Consider the following 22,919-nt stretch of genomic DNA (forward strand, 5'->3'; position numbering starts at 1 on the left):
ACTTGCTGGTGACATAGAGACAGTCCACATGAATACAATACAAACTTTGTGAGATTATGGGCTTTTGGTTAGTGAAACTCAAGACAAAAATCAATATTATTATACCAGTTGTGTATATGAGGATTATAGGATAATGTGAATAGACACAAACTTATACATACATATATGTTTGGGCAAATACACAGAAGTTTTTAGTGTAAGGAAAGAGTGTGTGTAGTAGGAAGGTGCTGGACTGGGTTTCTGTTTGTGTTATTTGTACAAAGCCTCAAACAAGCCTACCCAGGGGATTTGAACTTGAGTCACTTGTTTGTGAAGCAAGAGGTTTATCCCTGAGCCACCCAAGGTATTGTGTCACAGAAATGAAGGAACTTAGATGTTATTTGTGTCTTCCTTCATAGTCTTCAAAAGAAAAAATCTATGACTATTTGTTAATGACTAAAGAAAACAACATATTTTGTTTGTTACTTTTATATTACCAGTGGAGATGCTTGTCATCTTTGATTTTGGCCACACATACTATTAGGTAAGTGTCTACAACATGTTTACAAAATAACTAATGTCCAGATCTTGAAGGTAATTATATAATCATTCTTGATGCAGACATTTTGATGGTACCTGAATATTCATTTCCTCATCTCTATTACCAACAAGCTCATAACAATTCTTATACATATTTGCATAGATCTGTTTGATTCTGCTCTAAATATATGTACAAACATGTTGGAAACATGCTTAATAGCACATGTAGACAGCTTTAAGTAACAAAGATGATTTCAAAACATTCTACAACAAGTCAAACCATTTACAAATAACTTAAGGAAATGGGGGACATGAATTCTCAGGTAGAAAGAAATGGAGATATAAGAAGCTGTTCATTAACAATGATCAAAGTGCCAAAACAGCTAGATAACAACTACAACTACTACTACAGTTAATTAAGACAAATGTAAATGTTCACCATTTCTCACGGTCTGTGCAAATCATTTTGCAGAAGACAGACTGGGGAATGAGACTGGTTTTAGCAAACCTGTTTGTGCAACTAAAGTGGACGGAGTTCTGTACCATGTCCATAACCCTTTTGACCACTTTCGTTAGATGAGTTCACACTTTATGATTGTATTTAGCTGAGGGTAAGTCACCATAGTGAAAGGTGGAATACTTAATGTAGACTTTTGTCAAGGTTAAAATAAATAAGTTTAGTTAAGACCATCATGGCAGGTGGCTGGAATACTTGTAGCCATGTGAACAACACTAATTCATTCACATCAGTCAGGCACAGAAACCAAGCCCATCTCTTATTTTGAAGATGTACATACTGCTTTTTGTTTGTTTGAAACTTCTATGTAAACAATGATATTTCAAAGAAATTATACAAATATACAATTTTAATTGATGTGGAAAGAATCTCCACTAGGACCTCCACCACTTGCAGTAGTGCGACTACTAAAGAGGACCTTAGTATCAGACTACAGTAAACAGATGATGAGTGACACCTAAAGCACCTGGAGGAGATCCATAAGAAGGTCGAGCAGCCATTGCCATCTTCCGTGGGGTTGGTGGTATCTTGCAGAAACCAAAGTCAACAGTGTAAATCATCGAACTTCGACGCCTGGTTTGAATAATAGGTAGGAATGCTTTGACTGGCAGATGGGGAAGAGGGGTGAGGGGGAGGGCCTCCCATAGCTGAATAAAAACGCAAGGAAAACGGGAACTAACGATAACTCCTGAGATATTTCTTGTGGTTTTGGACCGTGTGTGGTCGACCACGTTTCCACACATACACGTGGGCGGGCCTGCCGTTGTAGCGGCTCTTGTTCCTTATGTAGAGGGTTGACTTCTTCGGTAGCAAAGCTCCCGAAGCAGCAGCTATGAGCAAAGAAGAGGTCCCCTTGGAGGGATCCGAGAAGGGCGAAGACCTCGATGGAGGCACTGCTGAAGGCGATCTCAAGTCCTCCTCCTCTTCCTGATGAGGGCCATTTTCCTCTGGAGGATCAGGGAATGACTGACTCTGGAGAGGCGAAGCCGAAGGACGAAGAGGAGACCCTGGGTCGACCCTCTGGGAGGAGGACTCCTGAAGAAACTCCTCTGGGGAGGGTGACGAAGGTATTGTCGGGAGTAGCGTGTCTGAAGCGACTGAAGTCATCGTCCCTACTGCCGGAGGAAGGAATGGGGGAGAGGGTTGGTGCAGGGACGCACTGGAGGGCAAAGTGGAAGAGGAGTCTATTGAAGGAGTGGATGAGGAACTTGGGGAAGAGAATGATGAAGACGACGAGGAGGAGGGGGAATGAGGTACAGGTTTCTTCGATGTTGGACGAACGATCTCATGTATCTCGGATTGCGCGACGAGGTGGGCACCTGAAGACGTGCCGGGGCGCGAGCTGAAGGGCGCCGTTGGGGAGGGCATGGGCGCTGCGGAGGGTGTCCAATGGTACATCTGGGTGGGCCGACCGTTGTTGGTGAAGTCGAGAGGGACCTGAGTGAAAACACCAGATTAACAATGAACTTATACACCATTGCTTAGTTGTGTACATGTGGTACTCAAAAAAAAAAAAAAAAAAAAAAAAAAAAATATATATATATATATATATATATATATATATATATATATATATATATATATGTGTGTGTGTGTGTGTGTATGTATGTATGTTACTGTACCTAGAGGGATCTTATGCACTATGAAAAGAACTAGAAGTCACATGTATATAAGTTTTAATTCTGTTGGTACGTCTTGCACCAACCTTCTGACGGAGGAAAGGAGTCCTTATACTCCCGAGGACCACCCACCTGTTCGAAAGTCTCCTCCTCCTCCCCCGCCGGATCCTGTTCAAGAAGAGAGTTGGTGACGTAGTAGTAGGAGGTCGGGGGGAGCCGGATGTAGTAGACGGGGGACTCTGCAGGACCGACGCGCCCTTCGTGGTCCGGGTAGGTCTCTTCTTGCGGCGCTCTGACGACTGTAAAGAAGGGAGAACTGCGGGGCCAAGGATAACCTCCAGCTCCCCTTCCTCCTCCTTCTCTTGCTCCCTCTCCCACATCTTCTACGGTGAACTGATTTATCCCAAGTTGATGGAGAAGCTGGAATAAAGGTAATGTAGATAATATTAGTCGTAGATGACACGAAAATGCATTTGGAGGGTTTGTTAGAGGTGACTTGGCTCCTTGCGGGTCCGAAGAGGGCCCGAGTGATTAGGGGGATTGTACTGAGTGTTAGGAAGATGCGCGTCCACACTCTATGTCGTTAACATGAGACAAACAAGGAATGTCTACACTATGTGTCTCCATAATGTGATACACAGAGTGCGTGTACGCTATATGTCAACAACATGTGACGAACAGAGTGCGTCTACAATATATATGTCGCCGAAATGTACGGACAAAGGGCGTCCACACTATATATCGTCAACATGTCATGGACAAAAGACGTCCACACTATATGTCGTCAACACTTGACGCGCCACAATACTGAAGGATTCAAGCCTTGCTTGGGGTGGGGGTGGGGGGGTTGTAGGATCTCACCATTCGCGCGCCGGGGCCCACGTGGGAGGCGTCCACTCTGCTTCCTCTACCTCCTCCTCCTCCTCTTCCTCCTCCTATGACGCTTGTCGTCGTCGTCATCACCATCAGCGTCACCGTCGCCCTGAAATACAAACATTCCCATTTCAGCGGGGCGAAGTAAAATCCTGGAAAGAGATAATAACCATAACTGAAAATCCATGTGAACAAGTTGTATAGACACGGTAAAGGAAACATGGACTGGAGGTGAAGCTTTTATTCCTGATGTTTCGTCTAACGACTTTCTCAAAGCTTCACCTGGGCCAAATCTTCAGCGAATATAGCGCTTCGTGATTGGCTGTCTCAGCGGGCCAATCAGAACACAGCGCTATACGCTCGCACACCATATCTGTATGTATCTAGTATGCTCATTCCTTTGAGAAAGTCGTTAGACGAAACGTCAGGAATAAAAGCTTCACCTCCAGTCCATGTTTCCTTTACCGTGTCTATACAATAACCATAACTGTTGACTCGAGCTTCAATGACTGGAAACCCGCAGCCCCATAGCAACCGTCCCCAAACCCCTCAACTGATCTCTCTGGGAAGAAACGCTGGATTGCCTATGTTGCATTAGTACGAGACTAATCTTAATGTCACCCCACTGACAGTAGTAAGAGAGGGAGCAGATTTCCATATATCTAGAAATGGAAGAAATAGTATTGATAAAGAATGATCTTGGGTCCAGTCCATAAATCGAGTGTCAGCTCCTCGGGACTGCACCACCAGATGAAGTTGAGGGTGTTGACGGGTTTTGGAGAGATGGTACCCAGTGTAGGTCCACCTGTGTCCAGTTGTCTAGGATAACCCCCTTGGCATGGCAACGTATACTATCTATTTATGCAAAAGAAATCACTTGAGCGCGTGATTCTAGTATGCAGAAAAAACACTAGGAAAATAATAGAAATGAGATCAAGCGCTTTCGTCTCTACCTTGAAAATGTCTGAATAGACGAAAGCGCTCGGTCTCATTTCTGTTATTTTCCTAGTGATTTTTCTGCTGCACTGTCTATTTATACACCAAAAGGCTTCTTATCCCTTAAAAGTGAGGTAGTCAAGTCAAAGGCACGCACCCATTCCACTCCCATCCACCACCCTTTCCTTCCTCTCATCTTAGCTCCTCGTGGATGAAGGGCCATCTCTGTCCCCTGCCCACTACGCTGAGTCAGAAACAATGCAGCAAGGCACAGCACATATACAATTAACTCTATGTTTTGGTCAAGGATGGACAATCACATTCAGCTGAGGCTGGACCGTTTGTCCCAAGACCCCCCTCTAGCTACATAAAATCGCCTCACCTTTAGCCAGAACAAAAATGGACAAAATGCGGCTGAGAAAGTTTGCAAAGATGTACAGGTACTGATAGGGTTTTATTTATCTGTTTATTTAGTAGATGTGTGTGTGTGGTGGGGAGGTCTCCAAATAATGAAGAAGTATTGGTAAACCAGCTCAGGCTGTGGAGGCACTGTGTCCCGCTGCGTTGCCTTTGACATGAACAGTGCGGCGGATATGAGGGATGCCCCTTCATCCACGAGGTGTTAAGATGAAAAGGGGGAAGGCATTTTGGTATGTATGCATGTATGTATGTATGTATTTATGTATGTATGTATGTATGTATGTATGTATTGTATGTATGTTGAAATAAAAAAATGCCCACAGGTGATAGTCGTGTTATGAGTAAACAAAATTGTTTATTTATAAGGAATTACGACAGTTTCCTTCGTCTATGTTATGGTGTTATCACACTGGGATTCCACGGGCTTCACCTGCGCCGACAGTACGTTTGAGTGAAAACGACTTCGGTTATAATATTTTATTTTTCAAATCTCCAAATATCAAATTATCTTTCCGTCATATATGGCAAACCTGAATGATGAACTAAGAGATTGTAAACCTATACGACTGTTAGACATATTATTGAAATGTTATTAAAGAGGTCTAGATTTCTGTAAGCGAAGTTTTATTATGTATATTTAAATGGAGGTTGGAGGTAAAATGTCGGGGGAAAAATAGCCCAATGTGATAACCCCTTTACCAGACTACCAAGACAGTACATCAGGAAGTATTGGAGAACGCGTCCTTGTGTCAAAATGGTTACATCCACCAATCGCAGCTGTGGTCGTGAGTACGGCAAGCGATGGCAATTTAGTAAATAATTGAATCTCCTGGCTATATCTCCTCACATATCTACCGTAATTCTCCACCCAACTACAAACTGTCTTCATGGGTGACTTGTCAGTAGCGTAGCTGAGTCACCCACTCACTGGTGGGAATAGAAACACCTCTAGATTGTTACTGAAATCGGTGATTAAAAGGTAGTCAATTTGTAATTGTTTTGTTATTTATGTTGGCACTGTATATATGACCATTATGAAATCGCTCCCGAAATTATTTTGTGGTATGAATATTGTTTTGATCACCGTATCTGCATTTTAGTTTGCGAATTTTTGTATAGTATCGACAAGATTATGCTTCTACGATTTTGAAACGTTCTTCTTTTTTTCATTTGCTAATTGTTTCCTACGCATGAATAATGAAAATAAACGAGAAAAAGATGATTAAGGTTGCTATCTCTCCACATGCGCCCAGACATGACGTCACATCGCTTGGAGAAGCTCCTCGCGAGTACTGAGGGCCGTTCGTTGCCCCTCCGTCGTCGCTGGCAAATTGAACAGCCCCGTCGTGCACGTAATGACTTCCATTATATCTTTCCTCGTAGATATTTTCCAGATACACCTTTTTGTAGGATTCGGGGCCGCGTCTACCCGGCATGCAGCTGCGTCATGTAGCGGTAATGGGGGAATGCTTTGTAAAATGCCCAGTTGATGAGGTCGAGTGATATAGGTTCTCTTTTGGCCTGACAAGGGGGTACGACGAGACATTACACGAAGAAGCGGCGGATGCTCTCATCAACGGTACTTTTAGAGGGTGAGCGTAAGTGCGCATGCGGAAGAACAATCGTATAATACATACATAATACGCGTATGTACGCATGATAACTGTAGAATAAGAGGCAGGATTCCACGAGCGTTTGCTCCTTTCCTGTCTATTACAATTAGAATGATACATGTATACAAATATATCATATTCTTATTGATTTGCCAGCACCATCATTATTTTCATGATAATTCTTCTTATCATTATTATTGTTGTTATTAGCGCTTTTTCCCACATGATTATGGTCACTTTTTGCATGTGCTTATTTGTTTATGCATGCGCACCTATGTGCCAGTGTGTGTGATTGTGTCCATGTGTGTTATTCATTTATCCAGCAATATGACCAAATTATCTTCACGATAGATTCATGACAACTGGTTGTTTTTATGCCATGGCTATCGCCAAAAGATTCTCTAATGTGAACCGAAGTCGGGGACAGGCTGTAGGCATTCGGATACATCGTCCTCGGCCAATCACGGGGCCAGGATTGATTACAAACATGCCGGAGATGACGAAGCGACAAATACGGTTTGTAAAAATAAGTAATTGCTTGTGGCATTTCTCGTTAGTGGCGAATCTCGTTCTGAAGCTTTAAAAGGAAAGTCGAGATGGTCAAGTTCCTCGACGTTAACAACAGGACACGGCGAGCAGCCAAGGAGTGTTGGGGGAAGTGTAAAATGCAGAGCACAAGGAATGAACATTCAAGTATGTTTTGGTACACAACAATGTGCCAAAAATTTCACTGTGTCTGGTTTCGAGCACATGTGATTGAATTTTCATATAAAGTCTATATGTAGAATTGCAATTCTGTGTATATGCGGTCAGTTACAGTGTAATGGAAAATATATATTTAAGTCGCAGGTTGGTAGATTAGAGAAACCGAATCTAGTGGATTAGAATTAGTCACATAGGGATCACTGGGCACCCAGGAGCACGAGATTGCCAAGTAGGATAGAATCGCAGGTAAAACATAGTCCACTCAGTATTAAGCTGATCCTACGGTCGTGCTGGTAATACGCGAGAGAATACAGGTAAAATTCTAGAATCCCGCAAAAGCGGGTATTTAACGTGAAACTTGCTTTGTTCAGTAGCTCCTAACCTAACCTAACGTAGCCATTCCATATAAAAATATATATCACAAGTGAAAAAAAAAGAAATGTGCTTGCGTAGTACTGGAACAGAACCAGAGTACATGTACAGTACTTCCAATCTCTGGAGTCGATATAGTGTTGTACTGTAGTACGCCCGTTGGATTTATGGATTTTCTGTTCGGGGGGAAGGGGAGGGGGCAATAAATCTTGAAGTTGGTAGGAGAGATATTTTCCAATGATGTCGATTCTCTTTCCTCTCTCTCTCTCTCTCTCTCTCTCTCTCTCTCTCTCTCTCTCTCTCTCTCTCTCTCTCTCTCTCTCTCTCTCTCTCTCTCTCTTTCTCTTTCACCGTCTCTCACACACGCATTCACACATGCATTCCTATGCACTTACTTATGCACAGACTCGTACATACATATGCACATACATACATGCATACATACCTGTCTCCCTCGGAGAGTAATGAATTTCCCTTCAATTGCATGGTAATCACTTGGTGGTGACCAACCAGAACTGATTATACACGACGGCGAGTCTCTCGAAGGGGCCATTCAAAGTAGTTGTCAACCCTGTGGGTTAATGAGCCCCCCACTCCCCAAGAAGAATAGAATCGTCTGCCGGCAGCGTTAAATGAACGTTTCAGTCAACGACCCTTGCGAAAGGGTCAAGCAGCAGTGGGCAGGAATGTGGAAATGCCTCAGCCGAGGGCGAACAGTCCAAGTTTAAAAAAAAAGAAAAAAAAAGTGGAACGGTTCATTAGGTATTTTCTTCGATAAGGTTTCCTCTCCTGGGTGATGCGACGGCTATCCTTCCTCCCCCCCCTTCTCCCCACCTTCCCCTTCTCCCCACCTTCCCCTTCTCCCTCCCTTGCCAGTAGCCAAACCGGTTGTCAAGTACCATTATCATTATCATCATCATCCTCACCTCAACACAGAAGCGTAGCGTTTACTTAATTACGGTCATGGCGAGTGTGAAAACGGTAGATCCTCTCCCCTTCTCTCCCACTTTCTCTTCCTCTCTATTTCTCCTCTCTCGCTTTCCCCTTCCCTGCTTTCCTTCCTCTCTCTCTTTCTCTTTCTCTCCTCCCTTTTTCTCTTCCTCCTTCCGTTCTCCCCCTCTTTCTCTCTTGGTCTTGTCAAGATTCCACTTCGTTGTTAAATCTCCTCCCGATTAACCCAACGAAGAATCTCACCCCACCCCCTTATGGAGTTCTGTTGTCTTAAACACTAGACCGTTTCATTAATCTGGGAGGAACCTCGGAGAGTCCCCGAAATGGAGAAGAACGAGAATGTTCTTGCCCGACCCCTCTGGAGAGGGAAGGTTCCTCATTCAGCTGAAGAGGTTCGCCTGGCTCTCTCGAGGTGTTATCACACTGGGCTATTTTTCCTCCAACTGTTGGAGCAGATTTGCAACCTCCAGCCTTCGGGAAGTAAGCTGGGGGTCGAATTTATAAAAGATCCTAACCCCAAAGTCTAGACATAAATCTTCAAAATGGAGATTTTACCTAAATCCCTACGTTTACTCCTCACTAGACTTTGCGCTATGTCGAGGGTATGTGTAGACATAAGCATTTAGGTCGCCGACATAGGAATTTAGGTAAAATCTCCGCCATTTTGAAGAACTGTGTCTGATTTTACGGGTTAGGATCTTTTATCAATTCGGCCCCTGATATGCTGGAGGAAAGTAATTTTCTTCCAGCATATCAAATGATATATATATATATATATATATATATATATATATATATATATATATATATATATATATATACAACCCTGAATGGGTCCCAGTGATTAGAGATACATTTTTATCAACTACAATGCACTTTAATTCTAAGCCAACTAGGCGCATGCAGAAATTGAATCGTGGTACGCCCGAGGACTCGAACTCAAGCGGCGAGAACGTTACAAGTACCATATTGACTATTAGACCAATACATTAAAAAAAAGTATGTCATAGTGATTTTAAGGCGGACAATTTCGGGAGTTGGGCGTTACCGCCGATGAATTGGAGGTTCGAGGAAAAATAACCCAGTGTGATAACGCCTTTAGCCAGAAGAGACAACAGGACGAGAGAAAGAAAACTGAGGAAGGAGAGAAGTGAAGTGGTGGAGGCACATGAGGAAGAGGAGGAGGTTGGAAGGGACAGGGGGAGCAAAAAAAATAAGGCTGATAAGGGAGTGGATAGGGGAAAGAGGGGGAGGGGAGGAGGTATAGGAAGGCTCAAGGACATTAATGAAGAGGAGGATCATAGAAGAGAGGAGGAGGAGGAGAAAGGAGGGACTAGGGAAATGAGGGTGATCTTAGAAGATAGGAGGAGGAGGGGGAGAAAGGAGGGACTAGGAAGGCTCAGGGAAATGAGGAGGAGGGTCATAGAAAAGAGGAGGAGGAGGAGAAAGGAGGGACTAGGGAAATGAGGGTGATCTTAAAAGATAGGAGGAGGAGGAGAAAGGAGGGACTAGGGAGGCTCAGGGAAATGAGGAGGAGAAAGGAGGGACTAGGAGTGGAAAGGAGGTGGTGGACGAGGGAGAAGACGAGGATGGAGGGGAAGAGGAAGAAAGGTGGAGGAGAATGAAATTGTTGTCTCGAGTTTGATTAGGGGTCGGCAGTCCTACAGCGGCTGGCAACGGCCCTCAGTCCCTCCGAAAATATACTTTGGACTGTTGTCGTTAGTACTGTCGGACTCTTTCTATGCCAGCGGATGAAAGTAGTAGAGGGGATCAGTCGCCGGTTGTCAACTCCCCATATGCGGAAGAAACCGAATTAAAGATGGTAGAAAGATATTTTGGGCCCTGTTTCGAGACCGAATGCCAACCCACTGGGGCTGCAACTCCAGATAGAGCTGAGGGGGTGTGAAGGGGTTGTGGCAATGGTAATGGACATGGAGTTCCCTAGTGTAGGCCTTATGGTCTCTTGCAGTCTTCCTTCTTAAATGGTCAGCAGGGAGATGATTCTCTTTGCCGCCCCTCTTGTAGGACCACCACAAGCAGGTACCCGCCATTGTGTGAAAACCGAAGACAGAAGGGGTGGACGAAAGAGGAAGACATTTGATAAGGGAAGGAAGATGAGCTGAAGAGGAAGAGTAGGAGGATTGGTGCGTGTCTGGAAGAATAGGAAGGAGAAGAACAAGGCCCGGGGAGGAGGGGACGGGGAGGGGGGGGTGAGCTTGGATGAGGGGTGGGGTGGGGGGTGAGATAGGACTGGAACAAAAGGCCCGTGGATATGAGAGGGGAATTGGTAGCGTGTTGGAGTAGGAGGAGAAAGAGGTTGGGTGGGAGGGGAGGAGTGGAAGGGTGGCTCTGACCTCAAGCGCGCAAGAGTACAATGGTTACCTTAGTTCCCAGATGTACACTGGGAGGAACCTCGGGGTGGAGCCAGCGGGCCGGGGTCAACTTCATGTTTACATCGAGTGGACTGAGCACACAGAGCTCAGCGTAATGTTTACATTGCGTAGAGGGAATTCCCAGCGCTTCGATTACATGGCATGAACTCTGAGCTCTCATCCGCAAGAGTAATAGGTGTTGATCACGAGACCAGCACGTGATTTTTTATTATTAATTTTTTAATACTTGGTGTTAATGACCCATGTTGGGTGTTCATGGGTTTTGATCATTGTTAAACAAAAACTACGACTGCCAGACTGCCATGTCACCCCTGCAAACTTCTCCATTAAGAAAGAGGAGAGAAAGAATATGTTTTTTTTTCTCTTCAAAGTGTCTCTTGTGGCTACTGAAGAGATGGGAAGAGGGAAATTGGAGAAAGAGGAGAGGCAAAATTATATATAATTAGTAGAAAATGTGGTGAAAGCTTAGAAGTGGAGAAGGAAGAGGAGAAAGGGGAGATAAACGCAAAGAAGGAATACAAGAAAAAAGAGAAGAGGAAGGGGAAAATAGGAACATTCATTGAGGAAATGGAAGAAGTGTTAGAGCACAGTGCGTAGATGTAGGGGAAGAATGAGGAGGAAGGGAGGAGGACGAAGAGGAATGTCTTATTTTTATGATTCGGAGAGCCTAATGCGTCCAATTAGTACAGAACGAAGACACACTTCCTCTACACACACACACACACACGTACACGCGCGTGCGCACACGTACACATACACGCAGACACACGTAGCGTACACACGCATGCACACACATCCTCACTCCTTCCCATCATTTTTTCAATCTCGTCTCTTCTATCCAAAATCTTTACCTTCCCTTGCCTAAGTCATCCCCACCCTTCCTTTCCCTTTCCTTTCCTCGCTCCTCCTTTCCCTTTCAGCCACTTCCTTTTCCTTTCCTTTCCTCTAACTTTCATTTTCCTCATCTCTGTGAGTCCACAGCACTCCTCTACCCGTCGGGGCGTGCAGACCTGTGGACTGGTATTCGGTCCCCGGATCTCGTTCTTGATCTGATGTGTTGGTATTTATGGGCCCAAGCTGTAATTTTCAATAAATCTAAGTAATTTGGGGTTCCAGTAAAGGTAAACCATATGCGAAAGTGACAATAACAATAAAATGAGTTATGGAAAACGTGTAATTACTGAGCAACAAAAGCTGTAATAATGCGCACAGGTCAAACCAAAGGGTAGCTCACTGCTTCTGGCCGCAGCTGTATCGCATAACCGGAGGCTATTTTCACCGCAAGGCACGCTGGAAACAGGTTCAGGATTAGAAAAAAATGTATTCATAAAAAAAAAAAAGATCGCGAGTCAATGTACTGGCCGTCTTCATCCTTCCTACCCTTCCTCAACCTTCCTAACCTCCCTGAGCGCGCGCGCGCGCGTGTGTGTGTGTGTGTGTGTTTACGTAGTTGTGTTTATAGAGTATGCAGGAAAGGAGCAACGCTCATGTAGGTCCTGTCTCTTACTCTCCAATTATATGTAATTATCATACCTAAATTTACATTGCGCGTGCATTCACCTTGGTCTTTGGATCACGTGTTGGACTCGTGATCGACAGCTATTTCCCTCCCGGAAGAGAACTCAGAGCTCGTATGACCGATCTATGGGTAATGCTATGACCTTACACACACACACACACACACACACACACACACACACACACACACACACACACACACACACACACACACACACACACACACACACACACACACACAACTCCCCGTCCACGAGAGTCTGAGTAACGACCCGAAGCGTAGCGATACCGAAATAATTTCGGCTCTGGGCAGGATTCGAACCAGGCACTGCCGCACCTCCGTACTAGCAGTCCAGTACAGTATGTGTGTGTGTGTGTCACCCAAGAACCCTCCTAGATGTCTAAGTGGCCTTGACTACCCCTAACATCTCTAGAAGCGACGTCGACAAAGTACCCTACACCTCCCTCCTGGATCATCTACGTTGAGTAGGTCTTGTGCGAACGATAAGAGTAAGCACATCCACCCTTTTTTGTTTTATTTGATTTATTTTCATATTCATCTTTTGAGGGTGAGAGGTCGATGAGGTCAATGTCTTGTGAGGCAAACGTGACCTTGAACACGGTGTCGATCGGAACTTCCAGGGCCTAGTGACCTGACCAAAGACCGGAATACTTTGAAGACTTTCCCGGTTTTGCGGACAGCTCGTCGGAATGCATTCTCGACTCGGAACGATCGTGATGTACAGTTGCCGTCACTTCCAAGTACTACACCCGCTGGCGTTCTTCTGCGAGGTCGTATATGACTCAGGTCGTAAATTTATCCCGAGGGCTTTACAAGGGTGATCTAGGCAAGGTCATCATATTAAGACAGCAGGGTACGACTCGAAGTAATGGGCTTCAATTGGACAAATTTAGATTTAAGAAGGAAATTAGCAAGGACTGGGTTACAAGTAGAGTTGTTAACAACTGGAATGGAGTTAGTTCCCATGTAGAGAGCGCTGAAACTATTATTTTTGAGAAGATTAGGTAACTTTAAGGATGGGGATGACAGGTGGTAATGGATATAGAACTGCCTAGTGTAGGCCTAATGGTCTCTTGCAGTCTCCTCCATTCTTATGTTCTTACGTTCTCAGCTCCTTGGAAGAACTGGGCCGGCCACTGTAGTACGTATTAGTGGAGGCAGCTGTGCGTCGCAGGAATCTGGATAACGACCAGGACTGAGCTCGTGAGATCCATGCGAGTCCCTTCGGCGCAGCTGAATAGAATAGGCATGGCGGTAGCCAGAATAGAATATAAAATTGATTTTTTTTGTCTGAATTTATTTCTTGTTTTATATACAGTATATATATATATATATATATATATATATATATATATATATATATACATATATATATATATATTTTTTTTTTTTTTTTTTTTTTAGATAAATACACCGAAGGGCTGTCGCGAACACGGGGAGGGAAAGAGTTCAGACAAAAGCTTGTGTTCCCAGGTAAATAGGACTTAGTCAATGACGTGTCCTATTCACGCTAGTCTATCATTACTGGCTGTACTCATGCATGCACGGAGTGTGTGAGAGGGATCCACCATTGTCTTAGATCACGTGCTGGACTCATGACCGACAGCTGTTTCCTTGGATGAGAGCTTAGAGCTCGTATGCGTGCTCGCGTGCGTGATTCATCACGGTCTTGGGTGACGTGTTGGTCTCGTGATCGACAACTATTACCCTCCCAGATGAGAGCTCAGAGCTCGTATATGGCATGATCTATGGGTAATGCTATTACTACACACACACACACACACACACACACACACACACACACACACACACACACACACACACACACACACACACACACACACACACACACACACACACACCTCTCATGGCGCTGTGGTTAGAGCTCTGGCCTGCCACTACGGAGGTCCGGGTTCGATCCTCGCCCGGGGCTGAAAAAATATCAGTATCGCAGCGCTGAGGGGTGTTACTCCAACTCTCGTGGGCGGGGAGTTGGGTGTGTGTGTGTGTGCAAGGTCATAGCATTACCCATAGATCGGACCTACGAGCTCTGAGCTCTCTTCCAGGAGGGAAATAGCTGTCGATCACGAGTCCAACACGTGATCCAAAGACCAAGTGAATACACACACACACACACACACACACACACACACACACACACACACACACACACACACACACACACACAGAGCTGGAATGCTGGATCACAGTGCAGCACTGCTGATTTTTTTCAGCTTTGGGTGGGACTTGAACTTGGACCGATAAATTAGCTGTCGAAAACGGTACCACTACACCTTCAAACCCTCTGTGCGTGTGTGTGTGTGTGTGTGTGTGTGTGCGCGCGCGCGCCTAATTGTAGTATACAGGAAAAGAGCAACGCTCATTGGATCCCATCTCCAATTCTGCCAAACCTAATCTCAAATTCATGTGTGTGTGTGTGTGTGTGTGTGTGTGTGTGTGTGTGTGTGTGTGTGTGTGTGTGTGTGTGTGTTTGTGTACATAACAAAGAGGAATGTGTGAGTCCGAACACATACCTACGCCATACACAAGACCCATTCGACCACCCCTCCCATCTCGACACTTCTGGGATGAAGGGGTCTCCCTCTCACCCGCCACACTACTTGGGTCAGAAGCAATGCAGCGAGTCGCCGTTCTTCCACAGCAGAGCCCGATAGCCGAAGCTGGTTTATCCCCACCGATTCACCGTGTATTCCTTTGGGCCACGTTATTCTTTACCCATACCTAGTCTCCCTCCAGTCACTCAGAACATGCGAATGGGGGAGACTGCAAGAGACCATAAGGCCTACATTAGGTAGTTCCATGTCCATTACCACCTATCATCCCCATCCATAAAGTTATCTAACCTTCTTTCAAAACAAACAATAGTTTCAACTCTCCTGCCTTTTGTATTCTCTATCTCTTGCTCGACAGACATTTCTCTTGCACACATCCCCCCCTCCCTCGACCCCATTCATCCAACTTATTCTCGGTTTTCTTTGTCAACTCATTTGATCCATTCCAAATTTTACACTTTCCTCCCACCTCTACTCTATGGGTCCATATCTTGAGCGTAATGTCCTCAAGGATAGAACCGATGGATATCTGCGACGAAATGCGATCCTTTCCGCCCTCCCTATATTCCAAGTTTCTCTTCTGTACTATCATTTGGGTACAACCACTCTATACAAGCTCCCTGTATTCATCCGAAAATATTTGTTTCTCAAAACCCTTTACACTCCGTTACTACTCACACATCGATAACCCTAAGAGTAGGCATCATTCATCTTTCTTGGAATTCATTATGGGTCGAAAGTGGCCTCACTGTGGGCTAGAACATCTGGCGGTTTGCTTGCTTTCCGTTGTACCCTATTGCTTTCGACCCAGCACAGCGGATGGGTCTAGCGGGCGCGAGTGGAGGGAGCAGGAGGTTAGCAAGGATTGATCCAACCGCAGGTTGGACCACTGAGGGGGCCCTAAGATCCCTTTTTGAATGGGGGGCCTTTGGTGGCCTCCATGGGTGTCCCAAGCACACGAAGGCCTTTCCTCGCACGATCGTGGGGTCGCGGTCGTTCCCTATTGTGTACCGCGACGCGCGATACACATCGCCCGGGGCGGCGGCGGCGGTCCCTGTGGGACTCCGCTCGCTGCTCAGGCCGCGGGAACAATGAACCTCGTTTTGCGTCCCGACTTCGGAGCTCAGGATTTTGCCCTGTGTCGCGCACACGAGCGTACATACGTGCACACCTGTTTACGTCCACACGCACATGTATGCGAAATTGACGGAGATTTCCTTGGTTTTGGGTGGAAGAACGGTACGATGTCACGGGAAGTGACTGAAAAAGACAACGTGCCTGAAGGGTATATATAAAAAAAGTTTTCCGTACATATGAACTAACATAAATGAGGAGATAATCGAGCAGAAATGATCATGGTAATAATAAATAAATAGATTGATAGATAAATAAAGCCAAGTTTGACCGATGTAGAGACAGACGGGGATCTATGAGCACAGGCAGGTACACGCACACAAGCACCGCAGGCGTCGGGTTAACAGGATTATCGACTCAAAGAGGCGTGGTTAAACGCAAACGTTTATGGTGAGACATGCGTTTGTGACGTGTGGGATTAACGTGCGCGCGCGCGCACCTACACCTGGGCCTTGACCCGTGGTCTGATCCCTGAAGGTGGTCTCGCCGAGCTTCATCTGTGGGTGGCCAAGCACGGAGGAGACCAACTGGGCCTTGGCGAGACTAATTACATACATGAGAGAGGTGTGTGTTTACCTAATTGTAGTTTACAGGAAAGGACGGACCCATCTTTTTAGGATACCGTCTCCTAGTCTCCAGTTGATCCTGTCTAGCCTCAAAATCATGTACGGTTCCAACTTGTTCTATATCCTTAATTTTCCAGATAACATATTCAGATATGTATTCGTGCATTGTTGCATCTTGGGCTGTATAAACATTTCACAATGACTTTCGGATAACGAGATAAAAACGCTGTTCAGTGACCAGCAATCTTTGTTTTGTTTATATAGAAATCCACATATAAACACATTTACATAGACGGGCGGGCAAGACGGGACCCCACGAGCATAGCTCCCCTTCCCGTAAAATACAACTAGGTAAATACAACTAGGTAAATACACACACACACGCACACACACACACCAGCACACACACACACACACATTTCTTCTTTTCTTATATCCTCTCTCTTGTTTTTTCTCTCTTTTCTTCTCCCTCCCCTCTCTCTCTCCCACTCGCTCTCAGCGTTCCATTCTCTCTTTGTCTTAGTCAACGAAATAGTACGCACACAACATAAAATACGATAAGAGCACAGGTAGATGTTTTTTTATCCGGTAGTGAAACGAACAGAAGGGCTGGAATGCTCTATGTTATTCTTGGAATTTTCTTTGGTGTTGCGACAACCCTCTTCCTCCTGCTCCTCCTCCTCCTCCTCCATAACCACAGCTGAATAAAATCATTTGGCGTTAGCCACAATAAAACCCATAAGAGTTGTCACCCAGATAAGGGTAAGAATCGACGTCGGTTTGATCCCTTCATAACCGCGGTGACGTAGTTTGGCGATAGCCAGAATAGAATATCGAAAGAGTGTTACCTTGCTGGAGGCTTAAAAGTCGCGATCAAACTAGAAGGCATACAGATGTATCTTTCTCTCCCTCTCTTTCCAGTCGCTCTCTTCTTTCCCCTCTCCTGCCCACCTTTCTCTCTCTCTCTCTCTCTCTCTCTCTCTCTCTCTCTCTCTCTCTCTCTCTCTCTCTCTCTCTCTCTCTCTCTCTTCCTTTCTTTCTCGAAGTCGGGACTAATTATAGAGACCAGTGATGGCGCCACTGGACCAAGGACGGGTAATTGACCCTCAAGCGCAATCTTCTTCGTGCCCCTCCCGTCCCCCACCTCCCACCGCCCTCCCCCCCCACTCCCTTTCTCACGGACACCTTCAAGCTCTCATGTTTGTGATTGTGTGTTTGTATGTTTGTGTGGCTGTTTAACTAATTGTAAGCAGGAAACGAGCAACGCTAGTTGGGTCCCGTCTCGTAAGTCTCCACTTTATCATACCTAATCTCAAATATGTATGTATGTATGTATATATATATATATATATATATATATATATATCTATATATATATATAAATGTAATATATGTGTGTGCGTGTGTATATATAAATATATATATATATACATATATACATATACATAAAGATATATATATATATGTTCACACACACACACACATACACACACACACACACACACACACACACACACACACACACACACACACACACATATATATATATATATATATATGTGTGTGTGTGTGTGTGTGTGTTTGTGTGTTTATCTCATTGTGATACACAGGATTAGAACTACGATCGTGGGGTCCTATGTCTTCGTCTCCATCGATGAAACCAAGCATGAAATGACTTCATTGTGACAGCCCCCAGTAATGACGGGAATCTAAAAATGATAAATGATTGTGTGTGTGTGCGCGCGCGTATGTGCGTTCGTGTGTACGTGGATGAGTGCGTTCGACGAAGAAGCTTCTGGGAAAGGTCACCAAGCGTGGACTCATCTCCACTTCGTCTTCGACTTCATCCCCGTCCTCGTCTTCACGGCCGCTGGATTAAGCGACATTTAATCAAATCACTGCACGATTGTGTGCTTGTGTGTGTGTGTGTGTGTGTGTGTGTGTGTGTGTGTGTGTGTGTATGGTAATGGATATAGAGTTGCTTAGAGTAGGCCTTATGGTCTCGTGCAGTCTAATTCATTCTTATGTTCTTGTGTGTGTTTGTGCAAGAGAAATCGGGGGCAACGGGTTCATTGGCCAATACTTTCATATAACTTTTTAATTACTTCTCTACCTCTCTCTCTGTGTCTGTCTCTCTCTCTCTCTCTCTCTTTGTCTTTCTCTCTTTGTCTCTCTTTCTCTCTCTCTTTCCCTCCCTCCCTCTCTCCCTCCCTCCCTCCCTCCCTCCCTCCCTCCCTCTCTCTCCCCTTCGGGCATCGTTCGTTTGACAAACAACGTTTGCTGCCAGGAAAACATACACGTTTGATGCTTGCGTGACTCCCGGTCAAGAGAGACGGGGTGGGGTCCCTTATCACGAAACGGGAGCATTCGTATCGGGGGAAAGCGGTGAGGGGGGGTGGGGGGCACCCACAGGTGTTCCGTTGCGGCAGACTCCATGTACAAAACGAAACATCTGGGTGGGCGGGAGGGGGGGCAATGGGGGTTGGGGGAAGACGTAAAGGTCAAGAAATGATTCAGCCTCCTCCTCCTCCTCCTCCTCCTCCTCCTCGATGAGAAGAAAAGGTGGACCTGTGGGTGGGGGTGGGGGGGGGATAGGTCGAGCCTTCACTCGTATCGCGGTTCGCTATCGAAACCTCTGTTGACACCACCGATTTGAACCGCTTAGTAACCGCGGTGGTACTTCATAGTCGAGGAAAATCTGCGAGGTTGCGTGAGAACGCCTACGTTGACTTGCACTGTAACTGAACCGCGGCGGTTGAAACCGCTAATGTGAACAGGGCCTTAATCACTTTGGCGTTGGCCAAAATAAATTATTTGAATTGTATCCCTTTGCGGAAGGAAGGAAGGGGCCAGGGAGCCATTCTTACTTCGAGGCTAACTTGGCTAACTCGATTTTCTCACCTAGACGGCCGACTCACATGTTTTTATACTGGTTTTCGGCTAGAGATTATATTTGATTTAATTTCACTTTATTTATCTGCTTATTTTTGTTTAATTTTTTTTTAATTGTCTTTTTTTATTCATTCATTTATGTCTTTATTTGTGGATTTATTTTCTATAGGGAAACGAAATGCGTTCAAGATGATAATTTCTTTAGCACGGTGACCCCCTTTATATATTTTGTGGTGGTGAGCGCCAAGCGATTTTAATCAACCGTGGGTCGGGGCATCTCCCTGAGGGGGGGGGGTCTGGATCACCAGAGACCTCGTTCAGCGTAGGAGGCCGCATTGGTTTTATATTCGTCAGCCTAACCTTCTTTCCTTTTTTCTGTAATGAAGATTACAGCCATCTCGCCTTAATCACAACAGGTAGACTAGAGTATATTGGAATTGATTCACTGAGATAGTTTTCAAGGGTTAGGTTAGGTTTAACTGATTATATGAATTTGGCGTTGAAATCGCCCCCTAGTTAGAATGCGTTAACTTTCAAATTGGTCAGGTTATTACCAGACTATTACACATTATAAAAAAGTGCAACAAGTGTTAATGATGGTAAAAAATAGATTTGAAATTAATTTAACAAAGAAACTATAAAAACTATTGAAGGCCGAAAATACTGTCAATTAGGACACCTCTCATTACTGTTATAAAAAAATAAAATACTCGAGTTAGTAGGCAACTCGCTAAATTAGAATATTCGTAACTTACCATAAAGCCAGAAGTTTCTTCATCTTTGTGTAGCCGTCGAGCTTCGAAGCTGCTTTACTGAAACTTCAGTAAAACAGGTGGCCCTCTGATCAAATTCAGCTGAAGTTTCAGATCCAAAAGCCTTCAGTCTCAGCCTTCAGGAATCGGATTAATCTTAATGGATTCCTTCTCACAGCTGATGGAGATTTCAACAAGAAAGTAAATAGTGACTTCAACTCGTGTCGAAGTCGTCGATGTTGGTAGTCTACTGTACTTCCGGGTCGTAAAAAAAAGTTCTCGAAGAACAGGAGAACAGGAGCGAGGGCGATCGTCCTCCAAAGATAACTTTTCTCAGAGAACAGAAGCTGTCCTGTTCCTTCTCCTCGAAAGGGAAGAACTTTTCTCAAACGTCAGGTGTTCTTTATAGACTTCGGAGAACAAAATCGATCCTGTTCTGCTTTGGGAGGCACTTTCTCTCGAAGAATGAAGAGGACCTTCGATGTTCCTCTCGCAGGAGAGAGAGGGAGAAGGAGAGCGTCGCTGATCGTACGTGCGGCCAGGATCCCCCGGTACGACCAAATGACTGGACAGGCAATCGCGAAGGAGGGAGGAAGTGGAGGGAGAGAGAGAAGGTCCTGGGTGGATTACTCGAGACTTCGGGAGGAGGTGGAGGCGTAGTGGAGCGTGAGGTGGTTCCCCTCTTGATGTCGTTCTCTGAACTGAACAGGTCCTTTGTTGACGTACTCGACCTCGACCTAAGTTGACCTGCGCAAGACTCCACCAGGTTCTTCGTCTTCTTCTTGTGGATCCATTTTTATATATTTCTATTTTAACTATATTGCTAGCTCACCCTATTTCCTTTTAATATATTCCTATTTCAAATGTTTTCAATCATTTTTACCATAACTAAAATTTACTTTAATATCAATGTTTTAACTTACCATCTTTGTTGTTTTTAACGTTTGTAGCCTTGCCATATGACCACGATATTGCGGCACCAAAAATAACAAGTCAATAAAATCTTCGAGTGGGTAGCCTATCTTTCTGCCGATTCCGTTCACGTATTCGTGGACAAGAACAAGGGCATAAACTAGAATGAGCTTAAATGTGCAATAGTCCAAGCTGGAACCAAAAGCGAATTTAAAACAAGGTTTTATAAATGGAGAGTAAGGGACGGTACCTCACGAGTATAGACTGGAATAGCAATAAAGATGGTGTAGATCAAGCAGGAACCACAAATAAATTTAAAACAAGATATTACAATTGGAGAGTAAAAAACCGGACCCCACGTGTGTAGATCCTCTCCTGTATACTACATTTACGTGTAAAGTAAATACGCCCTCCCCCCCTTGCAATCAGTCTTCTAAGTCCTCTCCATCACATTCCCCCCCCCTCCCAACCTCAATATTCTCGCCTCTGTCATGGAACTGTCTAAAGCAGGCTTTATGGTCTCTTGCAGTCTCCTTCATTCTTAGGTTTTTATCCTGATCTTGTTTTCTCCGTCTTCCCTTCTTCCGTTTATACCTATACCTGCCTCTCCTCCTCCTCCTCCTCCTCCTCGGCATTTGGCTAGACAAGCTCAAGAAGGCATATGTCCTCCAGCTACCCTTCACATAAGAACCTCCCTTTCCTCCTCTTCCTCCTTCTGACCCTACTCGTCCTCCTCCACCACTTGCTCCTCCTCCTCCTCTTCCTCTTCCTACAATAGGCGAGTATACCAGCGGGAGACCTTTCGGCAAGTCTTTACCTCCACCTCCTCCTCCTCCTCCTTCCCCCCCCTCAACTCCTGCTGTTCTTCCTCCCCTTCCTCTTCCTTTCTATATCTCTCCTCCTCTTCCTCTTTCTGGTTTTTCTCATCTTCTTTTTCCTACTCCTGGTCCTTCTCCCCTTCTCTTCCTTCTCCTTCCCTTCTCTACCTTCTCATCTTTGTTCCTTTCCTCCACCTTCTTTCTTTGTCCCTTCAGAATTCACTTACCCCTTCCCCTCGCTTGTAGCCCTGTCACACCAGTACATACTGTCACTGCAGAGGAAGCCCCTCCCCGTCACGTCATATTAGTACCACCTCACGTGACACTTCTCCGTAGATCTCACCATTACTTAGTGTTCCACTCCAAAGCGTTTCAGTGGGTGGATTGGCGACACTATACGTGGAAGTAGAACCTGCTTGGAACAGTGGGTAACGTTCCTGCCTTGAAACGCGGAAGGCTCGGGTTCGATCCCTGGTAAATGGAAAGCACTCTCATGGTTTTGAAACCCTCTCTACAACGGAGGACATCAGAAATGCGGTAGGTCAGTGTCGCATATATGTGCTAATCAATATGGTTGAGCTGATTAAACAGATTGCAAACTTCATTGACAATTACACCCATTCCAACATACCAAAACTTTCACACGCAGTCGGCAGAGAGGCAACAGCTGCTGAGGCGATCGTATGTTACAGATGAATTCAAGAACATAACTCGCGACTAAAACCATAGCTGGAGCAGAAGAAAAGACTGCAGAAGGGGAGTCTGTATATTTCGACAATTAATTGCAGTCGTCTTCAATCGAAATATATAGACT

At 45.0% G+C, this 22,919-nt stretch overlaps 1 protein-coding gene across 1 annotated transcript; it reads right to left on the reverse strand.

The window, feature by feature from the left end:
* Positions 1-1,711: 1,711 nt before the first annotated feature.
* On the reverse strand, positions 1,712-15,623 carry LOC143023899 (uncharacterized). The gene is made up of 5 exons (XM_076182563.1): positions 15,501-15,623; positions 11,869-11,995; positions 3,517-3,680; positions 2,788-3,075; positions 1,712-2,473 (listed from the first exon to the last, which is right to left on the reverse strand). The coding sequence occupies exons 1-5, from the start codon at positions 15,621-15,623 to the stop codon at positions 1,712-1,714; spliced, it is 1,464 nt and encodes a 487-aa protein (XP_076038678.1).
* Between the last annotated feature and the right edge of the window lie 7,296 nt (positions 15,624-22,919).

Source organism: Oratosquilla oratoria, unplaced genomic scaffold, assembly GCF_046742065.1.
Source record: "Oratosquilla oratoria isolate Oo_2021 unplaced genomic scaffold, ASM4674206v1 SCAFFOLD69, whole genome shotgun sequence".
Taxonomy (NCBI): domain Eukaryota; kingdom Metazoa; phylum Arthropoda; class Malacostraca; order Stomatopoda; family Squillidae; genus Oratosquilla; species Oratosquilla oratoria.